This window comes from Nicotiana tomentosiformis, chromosome 3 (assembly GCF_000390325.3).
Source record: "Nicotiana tomentosiformis chromosome 3, ASM39032v3, whole genome shotgun sequence".
Taxonomy (NCBI): domain Eukaryota; kingdom Viridiplantae; phylum Streptophyta; class Magnoliopsida; order Solanales; family Solanaceae; genus Nicotiana; species Nicotiana tomentosiformis.
The window spans coordinates 132,199,727-132,217,400 of NC_090814.1; the positions used below are offsets into that span (position 1 = coordinate 132,199,727).

The 17,674-nt window shown below is 41.8% G+C and overlaps 2 protein-coding genes across 2 annotated transcripts; one reads left to right on the plus strand and one right to left on the minus strand.

The window, feature by feature from the left end:
* Positions 1–6,376: 6,376 nt before the first annotated feature.
* On the minus strand, positions 6,377–8,784 carry LOC138908520 (uncharacterized). The gene is made up of 5 exons (XM_070199192.1): positions 8,449–8,784; positions 8,175–8,343; positions 7,335–7,733; positions 6,726–6,983; positions 6,377–6,510 (listed from the first exon to the last, which is right to left on the minus strand). Exons 1-5 carry the CDS (start codon positions 8,782–8,784, stop codon positions 6,377–6,379), a joined length of 1,296 nt encoding a protein of 431 aa, XP_070055293.1.
* Positions 8,785–14,767: 5,983 nt separating this feature from the next.
* On the plus strand, positions 14,768–16,306 carry LOC117275860 (uncharacterized). Its single transcript, XM_033655184.1, has 2 exons — positions 14,768–14,854; positions 15,932–16,306. The coding sequence occupies exons 1-2, from the start codon at positions 14,768–14,770 to the stop codon at positions 16,304–16,306; spliced, it is 462 nt and encodes a 153-aa protein (XP_033511075.1).
* Positions 16,307–17,674: the final 1,368 nt, after the last annotated feature.

Genomic DNA, 17,674 nt, shown 5'->3' on the forward strand with positions numbered 1-17,674 from the left:
GTTGTCACACCGTCCGTCGTTGGGAAAAGTCACCCGGTTCATACAAAAACTACCTTTGGAAAGAACCGTGGCATTAAGAAAACCAAAGGCTTATTGATCACTTAAACATGAAAAGAAACTACTAAATTAAAAAGAAGCTATTAAAGTAAATAAGAAGCTATTAGACTAAACATTGACTACTGAGAAAACAAAATAAAGAAGCTATGAAGTAAATTGCTGAAAGCATAAATGAATATACAAACTGAGAAAGGGAAAGAGAATATATACATCAATAGAGAGAAGAATATGTACATAATGAAAGTAAAAATAAAAAGAGAATGTTATCAGTTATTACAGGCCAATGTCAAATGTCATATCAAATCAAAATAGACCACCCCTCTGAATAGGAATAACCATTGTCCTCTATGCTTAACAAAAATCAAAATAAGGAAGGGAAAGAGTAGAGAGGACTCCCTATGTGGCCTCAGTGTCCATAGCAACATCACCTCTCTCAGGCTCCTCCAACTGGATCTCATCATCCTCTGCTCGGGGAGTAGCTGGGTTGGTGAACATCTGTAGCACCGCCTCAGCCATGTGGACAGCGAGGTCTGGATCCTCAGACTGGCCAGTTGGTGCTACTGATACTGATGGTGCTGTTGGGTCTGCTGGTACTGATGGATGTGTCTCCATCAGTGAGTCAAAGGGAAGATCACCAGCTGCTGCTATCTTGGTCATTTCACGTCTCAACTTGTCCACTGATTTTCTCGAGGCCTGGGATTATCTCATCTTCTTCACCTGTTTACCTAGCTCCTCAATTGCTCCCCCATGTGCCACATAGCCATCCATGATGGTCTTCTATTATCCAATATCTTCTTCAATGTTTCCTCCACTGATGGAGGAACCTGGGGTGCTGGGGCAGAATACTGTGATGCAATAACACTGGATAGGTTGGACAACTTTGCAGAAGCTGTCTGCATCCAGTTGTTGAGACTCGCCAGTGTCTGGGAGACTCGCAGTGCAGTGAGTGGATAAGTGAAGGAGGAAGGCACTGATACTGATGCTGATGGCCCTGAAGATGGAGGTGGTGGCATGACAGCTATCTCGGTGGAAGGCCCGGCTGCTGGGGAAGGCATGGAAGCTGTAGAAGGCATAGCAACAGAATCTGCAACTACCACCGACGGCTCATCAGACTGGCCTAAGGTAGTAGTCGACTTACCCTTGTTCTTCGGGTTCCTTGGGTCCTTCAGAGAGTACCAGGAGAAGGGCTGCTTAGCCCTAACCTTCGTATCAAAGCTCTTGGGCTCCGCCCCCGCATCCGTGATAGTGTTGGGATATGGATAGGAGCTTTCACCCTGCCTGACATCTAGAGACATGTTGGCCGACATGATGGCACCCACATTAATTGGGTACCCGGCCATGATAGATGCAACTAAGACTGCCCGGGGGATTGGAAGATTAGTTTCATTCCGGCTTGGGTCTATGCGACTGCATACAAATGTTTGCCACCCTTTTGCTTCAAAGTTGAGGGTGTTCCGCAGAATGGGAACCCCTGCTGTGATCCATGGTGGTGGTGGTCCTGAAGCTGCTAGTATCTAAGCTAGCCAAGGGCGAGCTGCATCACCCAGTGCGAACTTCTCTAAATACTGCACTGGCTCCATATCCTCGAGCCCCAAATAAGTGTTCAGGGTGCTCTAATCAAATCGTACTTTCAAGTTTCGCACCTTAGTCACCTTAGTCCCCTTATTGATGTGCTCCACATTGGCGTAGAACTCCCGGACTAAGTGCTCCTTGGCATCCAATACGCTTTTCGTGAACCACTTCCACCATTTTCTTTCCCGAAATTGTCTTAACACATTTGGATTGTGCCTATCCAAGTCTTTCAATAAGTATTGACGCTCAAGTATGAGTGATCTCTGGGGCCACCACTCTCGTAACCTGTTGAATGCAGTCAGGCTCGCAAACCAATCTTCCCAAACTTCCCTCTTCTTTGACCTCTCCAGGCTTGCAACTGTGGTATCACCCCCTCGATCGTCATCCGAAATATCATCATCAACTGTGACTGGTGCGGCGGGGGCATGAGTAGATGAGGGCTCCGAATCCTGGCTCTTCCCTTACGATCCCTCAGAAGTACTCTCAGAAGAGATAGGCTCATCTCTCAGTCGGTATCTGTCCTGGGGAAGCTGTGGATATGATATCATAGTAGGCTGCCTTTGCACTGAGTCACCCTCCGATGCTTCCCTAGACGGGGCATATGAACTTGACTCAGAGGGCTCTGCAACTCTACCTCGCCCTGCAGTTGCCTTTTTAGATAACACTCTTTGCACGGAAAGTGGTAGGGTACCCTTGCCTCGGCCTCGAGAGGGTTCACCCCTACCTTTGGAAGTATTACCACGTCCTCTTGATCTAACTATTTTCTGCAATACATAGCAGCATGAGTCAGTTATAGTTAAGTGCAGGTAAGAATAAAATTTGTAGAACAAAACATGTTGCAGGTTGGGGAAGTGCGTATCGCATATTTTTGAGTGCGGCTGCAGATGGGGTTGTGCGGACCGCACAATTTGAAAGTGCGGCCGCAGTGATGATTCTGCGGTCCACACAATTTTAAGTGCGGTCGCACATATGAAGTGCGGTCCGCATAACTTTTGGGTGCAGGCGCACATTAAAACTTCAAAAATGAAAACTCTCTGAACTCAGAGAATTGCTTGATCTGCGGCCGCACACACTTTTCTGCGGCCGCGGTTGAATTTTTGCGGACCGCACAAGTTTGCGTGCAGTCTGCACAATTAATGCACACATTTTCCCTAGGCTAAAGATCTGCGGACCGCACAATTTCTTGTGCGTCCGCACAATTTCTTGTGCGTCCGCACAATTTAAACACCAATGACAGTGAACTTAGGGCTTTTCAATTTAGCACAATTTAGACATGGTAGTGGCAATTTAGACATGATACATAGTTTACCCATCCCCTAATTAGCAACTAGGAAGTTATCCACACAATCTTAAGCACACATGATGATGAATTTGACATTAGGCCTAGAAATAACTACACTAACTATGAACAAAATTAAGAAAATTGAAAAATTAAAAAGATGAATTGAACCTACCATTGATGTAGTGATGCAAGGAAATATCAAGGAAGATGAAATGAGTGTAAGATGCTTGAATCAATTTAAGTGCATTGTGTTGGCCTTTATGTTAAGTGTTTAGAGTGTATAAAGCTTTACCAGTGTGAGGGGGCTGCTATTTATAGTTTGACCGACTAGGGAAAAAATGCTAAGTTGAGTGCGGCCGCACAAGTTTATGTGCGGTTCGCACTCCTTACCTGTTACCAATTACCCTTGTTGACGATCTGCGGTCTCTGCGGACCGCACATTTCCTTGTGCGGCCACAGATCACCCATTTCTATGACATGCAAACTTCAGAGAGTTTGCAATTTCCGATCTCCAGTTGTGCGGCCGCAACAAGAATTGTGGGGCCGCAAATCCCTTTCTGCCGTGGCCATCAAAATTGTGCGGTGCGCACAATAAATGTGTGGTCCTCACTTTTTTCACACTTAGCCACTTTTCTAGAGCATAGTTCCTGCAAAGCACAATCATTCCTGCAACATACTTCAAAACCAGTTAGCACAAAACAAGACCTATCTAAAGAAAATAAGAAAAATAAAAATAAAAAGAAACATGGGTTGCCTCCCAAGAAGCGCCCGATATAACGTCGCGGCACGATGCATATTACCATCAATCACTTGAAATGAATCAATGCCATGACGTGGCCATCATCAACTTTTCCCAAAAATGCTTCACCCGATGACCATTGACTCTAAACACTTCATCATTTTTATTACTCAAGTCTAATGCACCAAAGGGTGTCACACTCACAACCTCAAATGGGCCACTCCATTTAGACTTCAACTTTCCCGGAAACATCTGTAACCGAGAATTGAACAATAACACAAGATCACCTTCTTTGAACTCCTTGCTCCGAATGTACTTGTCATGGAGGTACTTCATCTTCTCCTTATATAAGGAGGAACTTGTATATACATTGTACCAAAATTCATCAAGCTCATTCAATTGTTCCACCCTTAAGTTGGCGGCGACATCCCACTCAAGATTTAGCCTCTTCAATGTCCACATAGCCTTGTGCTCAAGTTCCACCGGAAGGTGACAAACTTTCCCGAATACTAACCGGTATAGAGACATCCCAATCGGTGTTTTTTAAGCCATTCTATAAGCCCATAAAGCATCATCAAGTTTCTTTGACCAATCCGTCCGGTTGGCATTCACTGTCTTTGACAAAATACTCTTGATCTCCCGGTTGGAGACTTCCACTTGTCCGCTTGCTTGAGGGTGATAGGGTGTCGTGACTTTATGAGTGACACCATACTTGGTGAGTAAGGTATCAAAAGCTTTGTTGCAAAAGTGTGATCCCCCATCATTTATAATGTCCCTTGGAGTACCAAACCTTGTGAAAATGTTCTTTTTCAAAAATGCCACCACACTTCTAGCTTCGTTGTTGGGTAGAGCAACGGCCTCAACCCATTTTGACACATAATCCACAGCTACCAAAATGTAGGTGTTCCCACAAGAGCTTACGAACAGTCCCATGAAATAAATGCCCCACACATAAAAAATGTCAATTTCCAAGATGGTGGTGAGGGGAATCTCATTTTTCTTAGAAATTCCACCGGCCCTTTGACATTCATCACAATGCTTGACTAGATCACTTGCGTCCTTGTAGAGAGTAGGCCAATAGAATCCACAACTCAACACTTTTGCCGTCGTTCTCGCTCCACCATGGTGACCACCGTATGGTGAAGAGTGGCAAGCATCAAGAATTTCCACTTGTTACTCCTCCGGCACATATCTTCGAATCACACCATCGGTACATATCCGGAAGAGGTACAGTTCATCCCAATAGTAGTCAAGGCAATCCCGTTTAAGTTTCTTCCTTTGGTTTGAAGAGAACTCATTCGGTACAATACCACTCACAAAATAATTTGCTAAGTTGGCGAACCATGGCATCTTGGTCATTGAAATGGCTAGAAGTTGCTCGGTGGGGAAGGAGTCATTGATTTCAAGGCTATCATGTGACCTCCCCTCCTCCTCCAAGCAAGACAAGTGGTCCACCACTTGGTTTTCACTGCCTTTGCGGTCTTGGATTTCTAGATCGAACTCTTGCAATAAAAGCACCCATCTCATTAACCGCGCCTTTGAATCTTTCTTGCTCATTAGGTACTGAAGCGCCGCATGATCCGTGTGGACAAGCACTTTTGTACCCATCAAGTACAGGCAGAACTTCTCCATAGCAAAAACAATAGTAAGGAGCTCTTTTTCGGTCACAATGTAATTGACTTGGGCGTCATTCATGGTCTTACTAGCATAGTAGACCGGATGGAAGATTTTGCTTATACGTTGCCCCAAAACTGCTCCGACCGCCACATCACTTGCTTCATACATGAGCTCAAAAGGCAAGCTCCAATCTGGTGTGGTAATAATAGGAGTAGTTGTCAATTTGGACTTGAGCAATTCAAATGCCTTCATGCAATCCTTGTTGAAATGGAATTTGGCATCTTTCTCCAATAGCTTACACAAGGGCTTCACCACTTTGGAAAAATCCTTGATGAAACGGCGGTAGAACCCCGCATGACCCAAGAAACTCCTCACTCCCTTCACGGATGTTGGGGTGGAAGTTTAGAAATCACCTCTATTTTGGCCTTGTCGACCTCAATACCATTCTTTGAAATTTTGTGGCCAAGGACAATGCCTTCCTCGACCATAAAGTGACATTTCTCCCAATTTAGTACCAAGTTCGTATCTTCACATCTTGCCAAGACCTTATCCAAATTTTTCAAGAAATCATCAAAAGAATTCCCGACCATTGAAAAGTCATCCATGAAGACCTCAAGGAAATCCTCCACCATGTCTGTGAAGATAGCCATCATACACTGTTGAAAAGTCACCGGTGCATTACATAAACCAAATGGCATCCACGAGAATGCGAAAGTACCATAGGGACATGTGAAAGTTGTCTTCTCATGATCCTCCGTAGCAATAAGAATTTGATTGCAGTCGGAATACCCATCAAGGAAATAATAGAAAGCACGGCCGGCCAACCTATCAAGCATTTGATTAAGGAAGGGAAGTGAGAAATGATCCTTCCTTGTGACTTTGTTGAGCTTGCGATAGTCCATACACACTCTTCACCCGGTCATCGTTCTTGTAGGAATCAACTCGTTCTTGTCATTGGTGACCACCGTCATGCCCCCTTTCTTTGGGACACATTGCACCGGAGAGGTCCACGAACTATCGGAAATGGGGTAAACAACCCCAGCATCCAACCACTTTATGTTCTCCTTTTTGACCACCTCTTGCATTGCTTCATTAATCTTTTTTTATGTTCAACGGAGGGTTTGGCATCCTCTTTCAAAATAATCTTGTGCATGCAAAAGGCGGGTCTTATACACCGAATATCCGCCAATGTACATCCGATAGCTTTCTTCCTCTTTTGTAGCACTGCCAATGTGGAGTCTACCTGCACGTTAATCAAACAAGAGGAAAGAATAACAGATAAAGTAGAATAAGGGCCAAGGAATTCATACATGAGATATGGAGGCAATGACTTTAACTCCAAAGTGGGAGGCTCCTCGATTGAGGGCTTTGTTGGAGGAGTCTTCCGATTTTCAAGATCCAAGGACAATTTGCGGGGTTCATAAGTGTAAGACCTCATTCCTTGCAATGCATTCACACATTCCACATAGCCATCCTTCTCATCATCATCAAGGTTGAGCAAAACGACCTCCAAAGTATCATCCACATTCATCATGGCACTAGTATCATCAATAATCACATCGGTCACCAAGGCCACAAACGAATAAACTTCATTGCTATTCGGTTGCCTCATAGATTTGCACACATAGAAAACCACCTTTTCATCACCCACCCGAAAAGTGAGCTCACCAACTTCCACATCAACAAGAGCCTTCCCCATAGCAAGGAAAGGTCTCCCTAGAATAATAGGCACCTCATAGTCTACTTCTCAATCAAGAATCACAAAGTCCGCTAGGAGGATGAATTTATCAACACGAACTAACACATCATCAATAATACCCAATGGTCTCTTCATAGTATGATCCGCCATTTGTAACCTCATAGATGTGGGTCTTGGTTGCCTAATTCCCAAAGTCTTGAAAACCGAATAGGGCATCAAATTGATACTTGCCCGAAGATCACAAAGAGCTTTTGCAAAGTCGGCGCTTCCAATAGTACAAGGGATTGTGAAAGCGTCGAGATCTTCCAATTTAGGAGCCATTGAGTGCACAATTGCACTCACTTGATGTGTCATCTTTATAGTTTCACAATTCATCGACCTCTTATTTGTCACCAAATCCTTCATGAACTTTGCATAACCGGGCATTTTCTCTAAAGCCTCAACCAATGGAACATTAATAAATAGGATTTTCATCATGTCAATGAAGTTTTTGAATTGGTTCTCGACATTTTGCTTGGCAAGCCTTTGACGGTATGGAGGCGGAGGCCTTGGCATTGGTGCCTTAGCCTTTGGCACTACTGGTTTCGGTATATCTACAATGTGCTCCCTATACGGGTTCACTTCCTCTTGAGTCTCCTCCACATTGTCATCAATATCAATTCTTACTTCATCACTGGCTTGCACCAAATTGTTTGGAATCTCATCTTCTTGAATCACTTGTTCATCATCCACAATCTTTCTTTGACTTGAGGTGGTTGCATCCCCACCTTTTCCACTCCTTGTAGTCACGCCATAACATGTCCCATGTTGTTACCACCCTTTGGGTTCACCACCGTGTCACTTGGTAGTGCCCCTTAGGACGAGTGTTCAAAGCTTGCGAGATTTGCCCCGATTGAACTTCTAAATTGCAAATTGAAGTGTTGTGAGAGGCTAGTTGAGCATCGGAGTCGGCATTCTTCTCCATCATTTTTTCAACATGTTCTCAATTTGCCCCATCTCATTGTTGGAAGATCTAGGACCATGGGAAGGATAAGGAGGTGGGTTGCTTGGTTGTTGATACATCGGGGGCCTTTGAAAGCCCGACCCCCGATTCCCTTGGTTATTGTTCCATCCCCCTTGGTTGTTGCCTCCCCAATATCCTTGACTATTGCCACCCCAATTGCTTTGGTTGTTTTGACGATTCCAATTTCCTTGATTGTTCCAATTACCTTGGTTATTACCACAACTCCAATTGCCTTGGTTGTTACCACAACTCCAATTGCCTTGGTTGTTTGAGTTCCAATTCCCTTGATTAACTTGAGATCGCCATTGTTGTTGATTCGGGCCTTGAGAGTTGTTTCTTTGCCCTTGGAAGTTGTTCACATATTGTACTTCCTCCTTTTGTTCATTGTAAAATTCATCTTGGTCAAACCCACTATCTTCTTGCACATATTGTTCCGCACGGTTTTGCACTTGTTGACCCTTTTTCCTTCTCTTGTTTACCATCATATTGACACCCTCCATTGCATTTACTTGCTTAGGACCTTTAACTTGTTGAAGTTGAGATTTGGCTAATTGGTTCATTGTAGTGGTCAACTCGGCAATTGCTTGCCCATGATCATGCAATTCTTTATGTAGGTGAATCATATTTGGATCACCTTGAGGAACATTTGCTCTACTTTGCCATGCCGATGAAGTATCCACTATCTCGTCTAAGATCTTACAAGCTTCGGCATATAGTGTTGTCATGAAATTTCCACCAGCAAGTTGGTTGACCACGCATTGATTGGTAGTATTGATCCCCCTATAGAAATTTTGTAGAATCATAGCCCCCGTCATGTCATTGTTCGGGCACTCTTTCACCATAGTTCGGTACCTCTCCCATATCTCATGAAAAGGATCATTGGGTTCTTATTTGAATGCTAGAATCTCGTCTCTAAGAGTACCATATGCCCGGGAGAAAAGAACTTGGAAATAAATTTCTCCGCCAATTCATCCCATGTATAGATGGAATAGTTTGGAAACCTTTCTAACCAATCCAAGTCTTTCCCCCGTAGAGAGAAAGGAAATAGCCTCAACCTTAAAGCATCCTTGGAGACGTTTGTCTGTTTACTCCCCCAGCAAGTGTCCACAAACCCTTTCAAGTGTTTATACGCATTTTAATTCGGATCCCCGGTGAAGAATCCTCGTTGCTATACCAATGGGAGCACAACATTTGTGATTTGAAAGTTGCCCGCCCTAATGCGGGGCGGGAATATGGCACTTGCATATCCTTCATTTGGCAACACCCGGTGTGAAGCCGCTCTTGGTGGAGGTGGGGGTGGAATGGGAACATTGTCTTGAGGCGGTCGACCTCGTCTATTTGCTTGAGGTTCAAGAGGAACCTCTTTAACTTGGTCATCTTCCACGTGCACATCCCCCAAAGGCATATTTTTGAGAGGATCATTGTTGTTGAGAGCCATTGATTCACCTACAATTGTTTCACCAAAAAGATTAGTAACAAGGAAGGAAAAGAAGACAATTCACCCACAAAATCAAATATATAGCTAAATCCGTTTTTATGCTCCCCGCCAACGGCGCCAAAAATTGATCTCGCCCAAGTCACACCTCAAATTGGGGTTGTGAAGTGGTAAATTGCAATAATAATACCCAACTATGAGTCGGGATCGAATCCATAAGGAGCGTAGATGGGATTAGTAGTATGTATTTGGTCTAAGCACGTGAATTGTCTAAGTTGCACTTCCACAAACTTTGTTTTGATTTTACTTCTAAAAATATACTAAGGAATGCAATTGAAAAATATGAAACTAGAGAAGGATGTTTTTGTTGTTGTTTTTCAATTATGTAAAAGGTCTAGGGCTGTGACTTCCACCTAGGTGTTTGCCTAACGGGTTGTGGGTTTTAGAGCGAGTTTCGTTGGTCGGGGTGTATTATAGTAATCAACACTCAAATACCCACTCAATACCTCTCGGTAAGAGAGTGGTTTTGCCCAATTTGGCTTTCTCAAGTACAAATGGGTATTGAACTAAATAATTGACAAATTGCCCAAGTCAGGTTTTACTATCTCTAGGTTCAACCCTTTAATTGGGACTATCAATCTCTTGATTTCATCCCAAACTCTTGTTAGCCTAGTTTTCCTAGGCTAAGTCTCTCTTTCTCAAGTAGAGACCAAGTCAAATAGGCTTGAACCAATATTTACAACCATTAATTCTATAATTATAGCAAGAACTCGGCTAAATAATACGCACCCAACTATAAACAAGCACTAAATCAAATACCTATTAGGTTCCCACACTAGGGTTGGGTCACAACCCTAGCTAGAAATTTAGCTACTCATAGTGGATATTGAAGAAAATAAAGAAGAAAAAAATGATAAAACTCAAATTCAATGATTAGTAGATGAAAATCCAATGTAAAATCAACAATATAAACTAAAGTTGCCTAAATGCATAAAGAAAAATGGCTATAGATTTTCTGGTCTTCAAATATTTCACCTAATTTCGTGAAAGTAGTCTATTTATACAAAGCTGGAATTTTCAGACAAAATTACCCTTTCGGAGGTTCTGCGGCCGCACAATTCTGTGTGCGGTCCGCACTTCGCTTCAGCTCTTGACAGGAGTTGGATATGCGGCTGCATAATTCTGCACTGTGGCTGCGTCTCTTAAGTTCTGCGGACCACATAATTCTGGGTGCGGCCGAACATTTGATTTCTGCGGCTGCACAATTATAGTACGGTCCGCAGTTCTTGCTGGGCTTAGTATTGGAACTCTCTGAACCTTGACTTCTGCGTCCGCACAATTATTGTGCGGTCCGCACCTTACATTGCAGATCTATTAATTCTTCTTCTTGTTCTGCGGTCGCACACAAAATTCTGCGGTCCGCATTTTAGCTTTTTGTGCTTGATTTTTGTCATTGTTCAAAAGCACTCCTCTTGAGTTTGATTTCATCGTAATGGCTCATTTTCCATAACATCTGCAAGTAAGCATATTTCATCAGTTTTCGGGAATACCTTTAAATATTTTTGAACTAAAACAAAAGTCAAAAGGCGCAAATAAGTAGTCAAAATCCCCACTTATCAAGTAGGTTTTGGAGTAATTGAGGCCCGTTCGGAATTCCGAGCCTGGGAATAGCTCCGTATGATGATTTAAGACTTGCACGCAAAAATTGGTGTCATTCCAAGTAGTTTAAGTATGTTTTGGCGCGTTCGGAGTAAGTTTGAAGAATTTGAAATTTCTAAGTTGAATCAATTTGGTTTGAGGTATGATTCTTAGATTTATGTTATTTTACATGTTCCGAGGGTTCGAGCGAGTCTGTTTTATGATTTCAAACTTGTTGATATGTTCGGGCGGGGCCTCGGGAGTTAATTGGTCGAGGCTCGGACCAAGTTGGAACTTGGGAGCAACAGCTGAAGCTCCCAGCTTCTGGTGTAACCGCACCTGCGCATGGACAGCCGCAGGTGCGACACATGCACCGCAGAAGCGGTCTCACAGAAGCGAGCCGCTGGTCGCAGAAGCAAATGAGCTGGCTAGGGGAAGTACTGCATCTGCGAGGCCCTTTCCGAAGATGCGGAGCCGCAGATGCGGTGGTTGAGCCGCATATGCGAAAATCACAGAAGGCAGAACCTTCATTTAAGTCGGGGTTTGAGTATTTTTGACCCATTTTTCTCCATTCTTGGGCGATTTTGGAGCTTCAAAAAGGGGGATTTTAACCTAGCTATTGAGGATAAGTAATATCTACCTAAGGCAAGTTTAATACATAGATTATGGGTAGATTTTAACATGTAAATTTGTGAAAAACATGGGTTTAGATGAAAAACCTAGGTTTTGATTAAAAAAAAATGAGATTTTAACCACGAAAATGGTTATGGAATGGGATAAAATTGTATATTTGAGTTCTTAAAGTTATGGGTGACGATTTCCTCCAAACATTTCCGGAATTCGGGCACATGGTCCCGGGGGTAAATTTTAGGAATTCTTCAATTGGGGTTGAGTAATCACTTTAATAAATAGGATATGAACTTTTGAGCATGTATTAACTATTTTATACTCCCTTTGTTTCAATTTATGTGAACCTATTTCCTTTTTAATCAGTGCCAAAAAAAATGACCCCTTTCCCTATTTGGAAACAATTTATCTTTATGCAATGATTTATAGCTATACAAAATATATGTGTCTCATTTTATACCACAAGTTTAAAAGTCTTCTCTCTTTTCTTAAACTCTGTGCTCAGTCAAATGGGTTCACATAAATTGAAACGGAAAGAGTATATCATTTGACCAGTTTCAAGTCGTTTGGCACCGATTTGAGGGTTTAAGCACAATCTTGGACCGGAAAGTAGGTTTTGAGACGAGGCAAGTCTCTTTTCTAACCTTTTAAGAGGGAATTAACTCCATAGGTGAATTTAATTAATATGTACTTCTATTTGTGGGAGCTACGTACGCACGAGGTGGCGAGAGTCCGTACGTAGCTACTAATTATGCTTATGTCCCAGCAGTGTTAGGTTTACACCATGCTTTGTTGACACCGTTAATTGATTATGCTTACTAATTGTCTTGGATAGAGCTGAGGTTGAGGATTTCAATATATTAAAAGTTTCCAGTTGAATTTCTTATTTTGGAAAGATTTGAGGGACATTATGATAACTTGAGAAATCTATGTTCAACCGCGTCGCAAGTATATTCCGTGAACGGAGTAAATTTCCACTACTCTCATGGGAGCAGGCCGTTCACCTCGGCAGGTTAATAGATGAATCTATGGTTCGTGTCGTTCGACCCTCAACAGTGCACACAGTATATGTATATGTATTTTGGATTGAGTCGTACGTCCTCGGCATAATTCGTGCATATTAATACTGAGAGCCCAATTATAATTGATATTGTTTCATTGGCTTGAGAGGTTAAATGATTAAATGAGGGAAATTGATTTGGTACTTACTATCGGTGAAGGGATTATTAATTTATTTATTGCTTGCTTCCGAGTTTGTTCATGGTTGGCTTGCCTAGCGGTAATGTTGGGCGCCATCACGGCCTATAGGAGAAATTGGGTCGTGACAATTTCATTTCTGTATTAACCAGCTCTGATTAGCTTCCGAACTAGGGATTCTGCCCCCGAGTGGTTCTCGCAAGTGTCCTCGTACACCTCTCTCATAGCATATTCGGTCTCTCGCGGACTTAAGCACCTAGCTAGTGGGCCGAAGAAGGATCTGCTGAATAATTTCCCTTCGACTAAGCTAAATCTGGCAGCTTTGGTGCGTAGGGCTTTCAATTCCTTGGGATTTGATGGCAATTTTCCTGTCTTCAGGTAGTCTATATATTTGTTCCTCCAGTCCCAAGTCAAACTTGCTAGCAGTCATTGACGTTTTCCCAAAATTTTCTTCAAACCTATCTTAGATAAATAGTCATTTTGTGCAATTCTAAATGTGAAGTGAGTCTCCGTATCTTATTGGTGAAATTGAATAATTGAAATTCAATAGATCCTCTCTTTTCTTCTTGAGAAATAACTGAAATGAATATTCCAAAATATTTTTGCAAAAATTATCGAATTTAAAATAAATGTCCGCTAGCAAATTCAATAAAATAGGAATGAGCACTCGATTTTGTTGGCACCATGAAATTGAACCAATTCCATTGTTTACTTATTCACTGAGACTGAGTGAATTTGCAAGCCCACCCAACCTATTTTAATTTTAAAATCCTGGTTTGTATCCGGAGTACTCCCACGGCCGATCTGTCACCCAACTTACTTAAACAACCTAAAGGCTTGGCCCCGTCCCACTTGGAGAATGACCCCTTATGGAACAGCTTAGTCAGTTATTCTCACAGTTCAGATAAGATTCGGACTGGGTTGGGTTCTTCGGCGTGACCTTCTTCTACCACCGAGTTCATTAAATGTACAACTGCCCTCGATTTGAATTCATCAAAATTGACTGACAACCCCAAGTTGGATAGTGCACCGGCCTTACTATTTTAATCCCGAGGCACGTGCTGCAGAGTCCATTCCTTGAATTGGTGTAGGGTCACCTGCAACTTGTCCAAGTACCTCCGCATTTGTTCCTCTTTTACTTCGAATGTTTCGTTGACTTGATTTACAATGAGGAGGGAGTCACATTTGGCTTCGATGAATTCGGCCACAAGGCTCTTAGCCAGTTCTAGACCTACAATCATAGCTTCATACTCGGCTTCATTGTTAGTCAATTTCATTGTTCTAATGGATTGCCTAATTACGTTACCCGCAGGTGGTTTTAAAACGATATTGTGTCCGGACCCTTTTGTGTTGGATGTACTGTCCGTGAACAGGGTCCAGATCCCCGAGCTAGTCCCGAGGTGAGCAGCAATTCCCTATCTACCTCGGGTATCAGGGGCGGCACAGAGTCGACCACAAAGTCTGCCGAAATTTGAGATTTTATGGAAGTCCGGGATTTATACTTGATATCGTACCCGCTAATTTCTATGGCCCATTTGGCTAGATGGCCTAAGAGCTCGGGCTTATGCATGATCTTCCTCAGCGGGTAAGAGGTTATGACACATATAGGGTGGAATTGAAAGTACGGTTTTAACTTTCTAGAAGCGCTCAGTAAGGTGAGCACTAATTTTTCTATGTAAGGAATCCTTGTTTCAGCATCGCCTAAGGTTCTACTAACATAATAAATAGGAAATTATGTACCTTCTTCCTCCCGGACTAGGACACCACTTACCGCCTCCTCGAAAACCGCCAAGTATAGGTACAATTATTCATCTACCTACGGAGCGTGCAACAAAGGGGGGCTAAAATGGTATCACTTGAGTTCTTCCAAAGCTTGTTGGCATTCCGTAGTCCGAGAAAAAATGTTATTCTTTTTCAATAGTGAAAAGAACCGATTGCTCATATCTGACGATCTCGAGATAAATCGGCTCAATGCGGTTATCCACTCGGTCAGTCTTTGAATCGCCTTGACATTGTCGACTACGATGATGTCCTCTATGGACTTTATTTGATCAGGGTTGATCTTTATCCCCCGATTAGATACCTTGAACCCGAGAACCTTCCCGAACCGACCCCAAATGCACACTTCTCCAGTTTTAGCTTCATGTTATACTTTGTTGGCATAAGTAAGTTTTGATGATTGACAAAAGAAATACATGCATAAACCAAGTCCATACATAGTATACACAGGGCACAAGTAGATTCAAGCATAAGGCATGCACGTGAAGGAGATAAGCATAAGTGGTTAAATCTCATATCTCCTGAATGAAAAGGTTGCATAATTAATAAGGAGTAGGACTCCTTACTCGAAGAGAACTCTATCCTATATAAGGGAGGAGTTAGAAGTTAAAGATAACTAGAACTCTTCCATCAAGGAAGAGTATAGCATTAAAACTCTATTTAATTCTTATTCTACTAACTCTATATATATCAGTTTCGTTCTATTTTGCAGGTGACACACACACGCTAAAGTTAAGCAAGAATTGAGAGCAAGTATCTGTCTTTTATTCTAGTTTCATTGTAGTAGGGCTTTTGAGTTGTACCTTTCAGCTTTATCTAGAAGAATTTGTACTAAGTACTTTGAGTTGTAGTAGTCAAGTTAGATTTAACTTAAAGTTGTCACAACAGCCTAAGGCTGGTTGCCACAAAAGGTTAGAGGTATCCTTATGTTTACAAGAGTTTTGTAAACGCTGTTTTTGGCTCAGTGATTTAGTGAAGAGTTGAAAAAATTCCTACTGGGTAGAATGTCGTGGTTTTTTCAACTTTTGAGCCAGGTGTTTTCTACATAAAAAAATTGTGTTCTTTACTTTATGATCTTATTATTCCGCAACCGTAGTATAAGGAACACATAGAAGAATCAGATTCTTCTATAATCTGTGCACACAAAAAATTAGACACCACACAAATCATCCCCCCTCTTGTGTGGTATTGAAGTATAAAACATCAATTGGTATCAGTGTAGGTTATCCTTGATGATGCTAACACTTTAGGAGAAGATCAAAATGAGTGCACCACCTGAAAATTAGGAAGGGCAATCAACTGCTAGGCCACCACTCTTTAATGGCCAGTACTACCCTTGGTGGAAGTCAAGAATAAGAGATCATATACAGGGAGAGGACTATGAGCTATGGGACATTGTTACTGATGGTCCACTAGCTACTTTGAAAAAAAATGCTGAAGGAGTAGATGTACCAAAGACAAGAGCTGATTGCAATGCTGAAGATCTAAAAAAGTGGGAAAAGAATGCTAAAGCCAAGAAGTGGCTTGTTTATGGACTTGGTCCAGATGAGTACAATAGAATCCAAGGTTGTTCTACTGCTAGGCAAATTTGGGACACACTGCAAGTGGTCCATGAAGGAACAATTGAGATCCAGAGGAACTCTATTGTGCTCTCAGTATGAGAACTTTGCTATGAAGGATGGAGAAACCATTCAGGAGATGTACACAAGGTTCACTACAGTGATAAATAAACTAAAATCTCTTGGAAGGATTATCCCTGAAGAAAAAAGAGTTGAGAAGATACTTACTAGGGTCTTGCCAATAACTTGGGAAAGCAAAGTCACTGCCATCTAGGAATCAAGGAATATTTTCACTATCCCACTAGATGACTTGATTGAAAATCTCACTGCCTATGATGTTACGCCTCACATTATTACGTCAATGTTACGCTCCGCAGTAATTTATTACGACGATATTACGCTCCGCAGTAATTTATTACGACGATGTTACGCTCCGCAATAATTTATTATGACGATGTTACGTTTCGCAGTAATTTGTTACGACGATGTTACACCCTGTAGTATTGTACATTGAATTTGTCGTAAGATAATTGACATCAGTTCAAGGACAAGATAATTTGGAGATTATAAGCATTATGCTATTTCAAACAAATGATGAGTAAATTCGTGAAGGTTAAAGGGTAAACGAATCAAAGAAAATGAGTTTCGTCGAAATTTGACAATTTAGGATAAAATATGGTCCGAGCTATAATACCCGATATTTATGGACTTGTGCCCTACAAGGTACCACATGACCATGATAGTAAGGGTGTAAGGTGTGCTAAAAGCAAGTAATATTTTAAGTAATTTGAGATAATTCCTAATTATATGGATAATTGGGTAATTAATAATTTTTAGTGGGAGATTAATTAAAATCTTTGGATAATCAAAGATTTTGGAGGACTTAACCTCCAAAAACGTGGCAGCACCTACTTCCCACCTAAATGACTCTTATTAAAGAGTGAAAGGTGGCACATTTTAAGGAATAAATGTGACACAAGTCTTGAAAGGTGGGCCACACCACCAAGTCTAAGATTCATTCTCCAATTCAAATATGAAGGTGTATTATATCCAAAAAAAAAAAAGGCTTTAGCAAGATAACTTCATGAGCAACGTGAGCTTTCATCAATCAAATAACGTGAGCTTTCATCTTTCAATGACGTGAGATTTCATAAATCAATAACTTGAGCTTGCATAAATAAATAACATGAGCTTTCAAGAATTCAGTAACGGGAGCTTTCATGGATCTTCAAGAATTCAAAAATATGAGATTTAATACGAAGTTATACTACGTAATAGCAACGGGATTTTGCGATTCTAAGGGAGTACGGTGTAATCTTTTTCAAGAATAGCATGCGGATTTTTCCCTACTTCGATCCGCCGTTATGTGATTTGTCGCAAAAGACGTGTGTTGGAAGGATTGTCAAAAGAATCGGCTCAGGTATGTTAAGGCTATCCCTTCTTTTCTTTTGGCATGATCTATACGACACG

Coding starts and splice junctions, on each gene's coding strand:
- LOC117275860 (XM_033655184.1), top strand. CDS start 14,768: ATGTTATTCTTTTTCAATAGTGAAAAGAACCGATTGCTCATATCTGAC. Junction 14,855..15,931: donor TCAATGCGGTTATCCACTCG/GTCAGTCTTTGA, acceptor CCTGAAAATTAG/GAAGGGCAATCAACTGCTAG.
- LOC138908520 (XM_070199192.1), bottom strand. CDS start 8,784: ATGACGGGGGCTATGATTCTACAAAATTTCTATAGGGGGATCAATACT. Junction 8,344..8,448: donor TGGAGGGTGTCAATATGATG/GTAAACAAGAGA, acceptor AATGAACAAAAG/GAGGAAGTACAATATGTGAA. Junction 7,734..8,174: donor GAGTTGTGGTAATAACCAAG/GTAATTGGAACA, acceptor GGAGTGGAAAAG/GTGGGGATGCAACCACCTCA.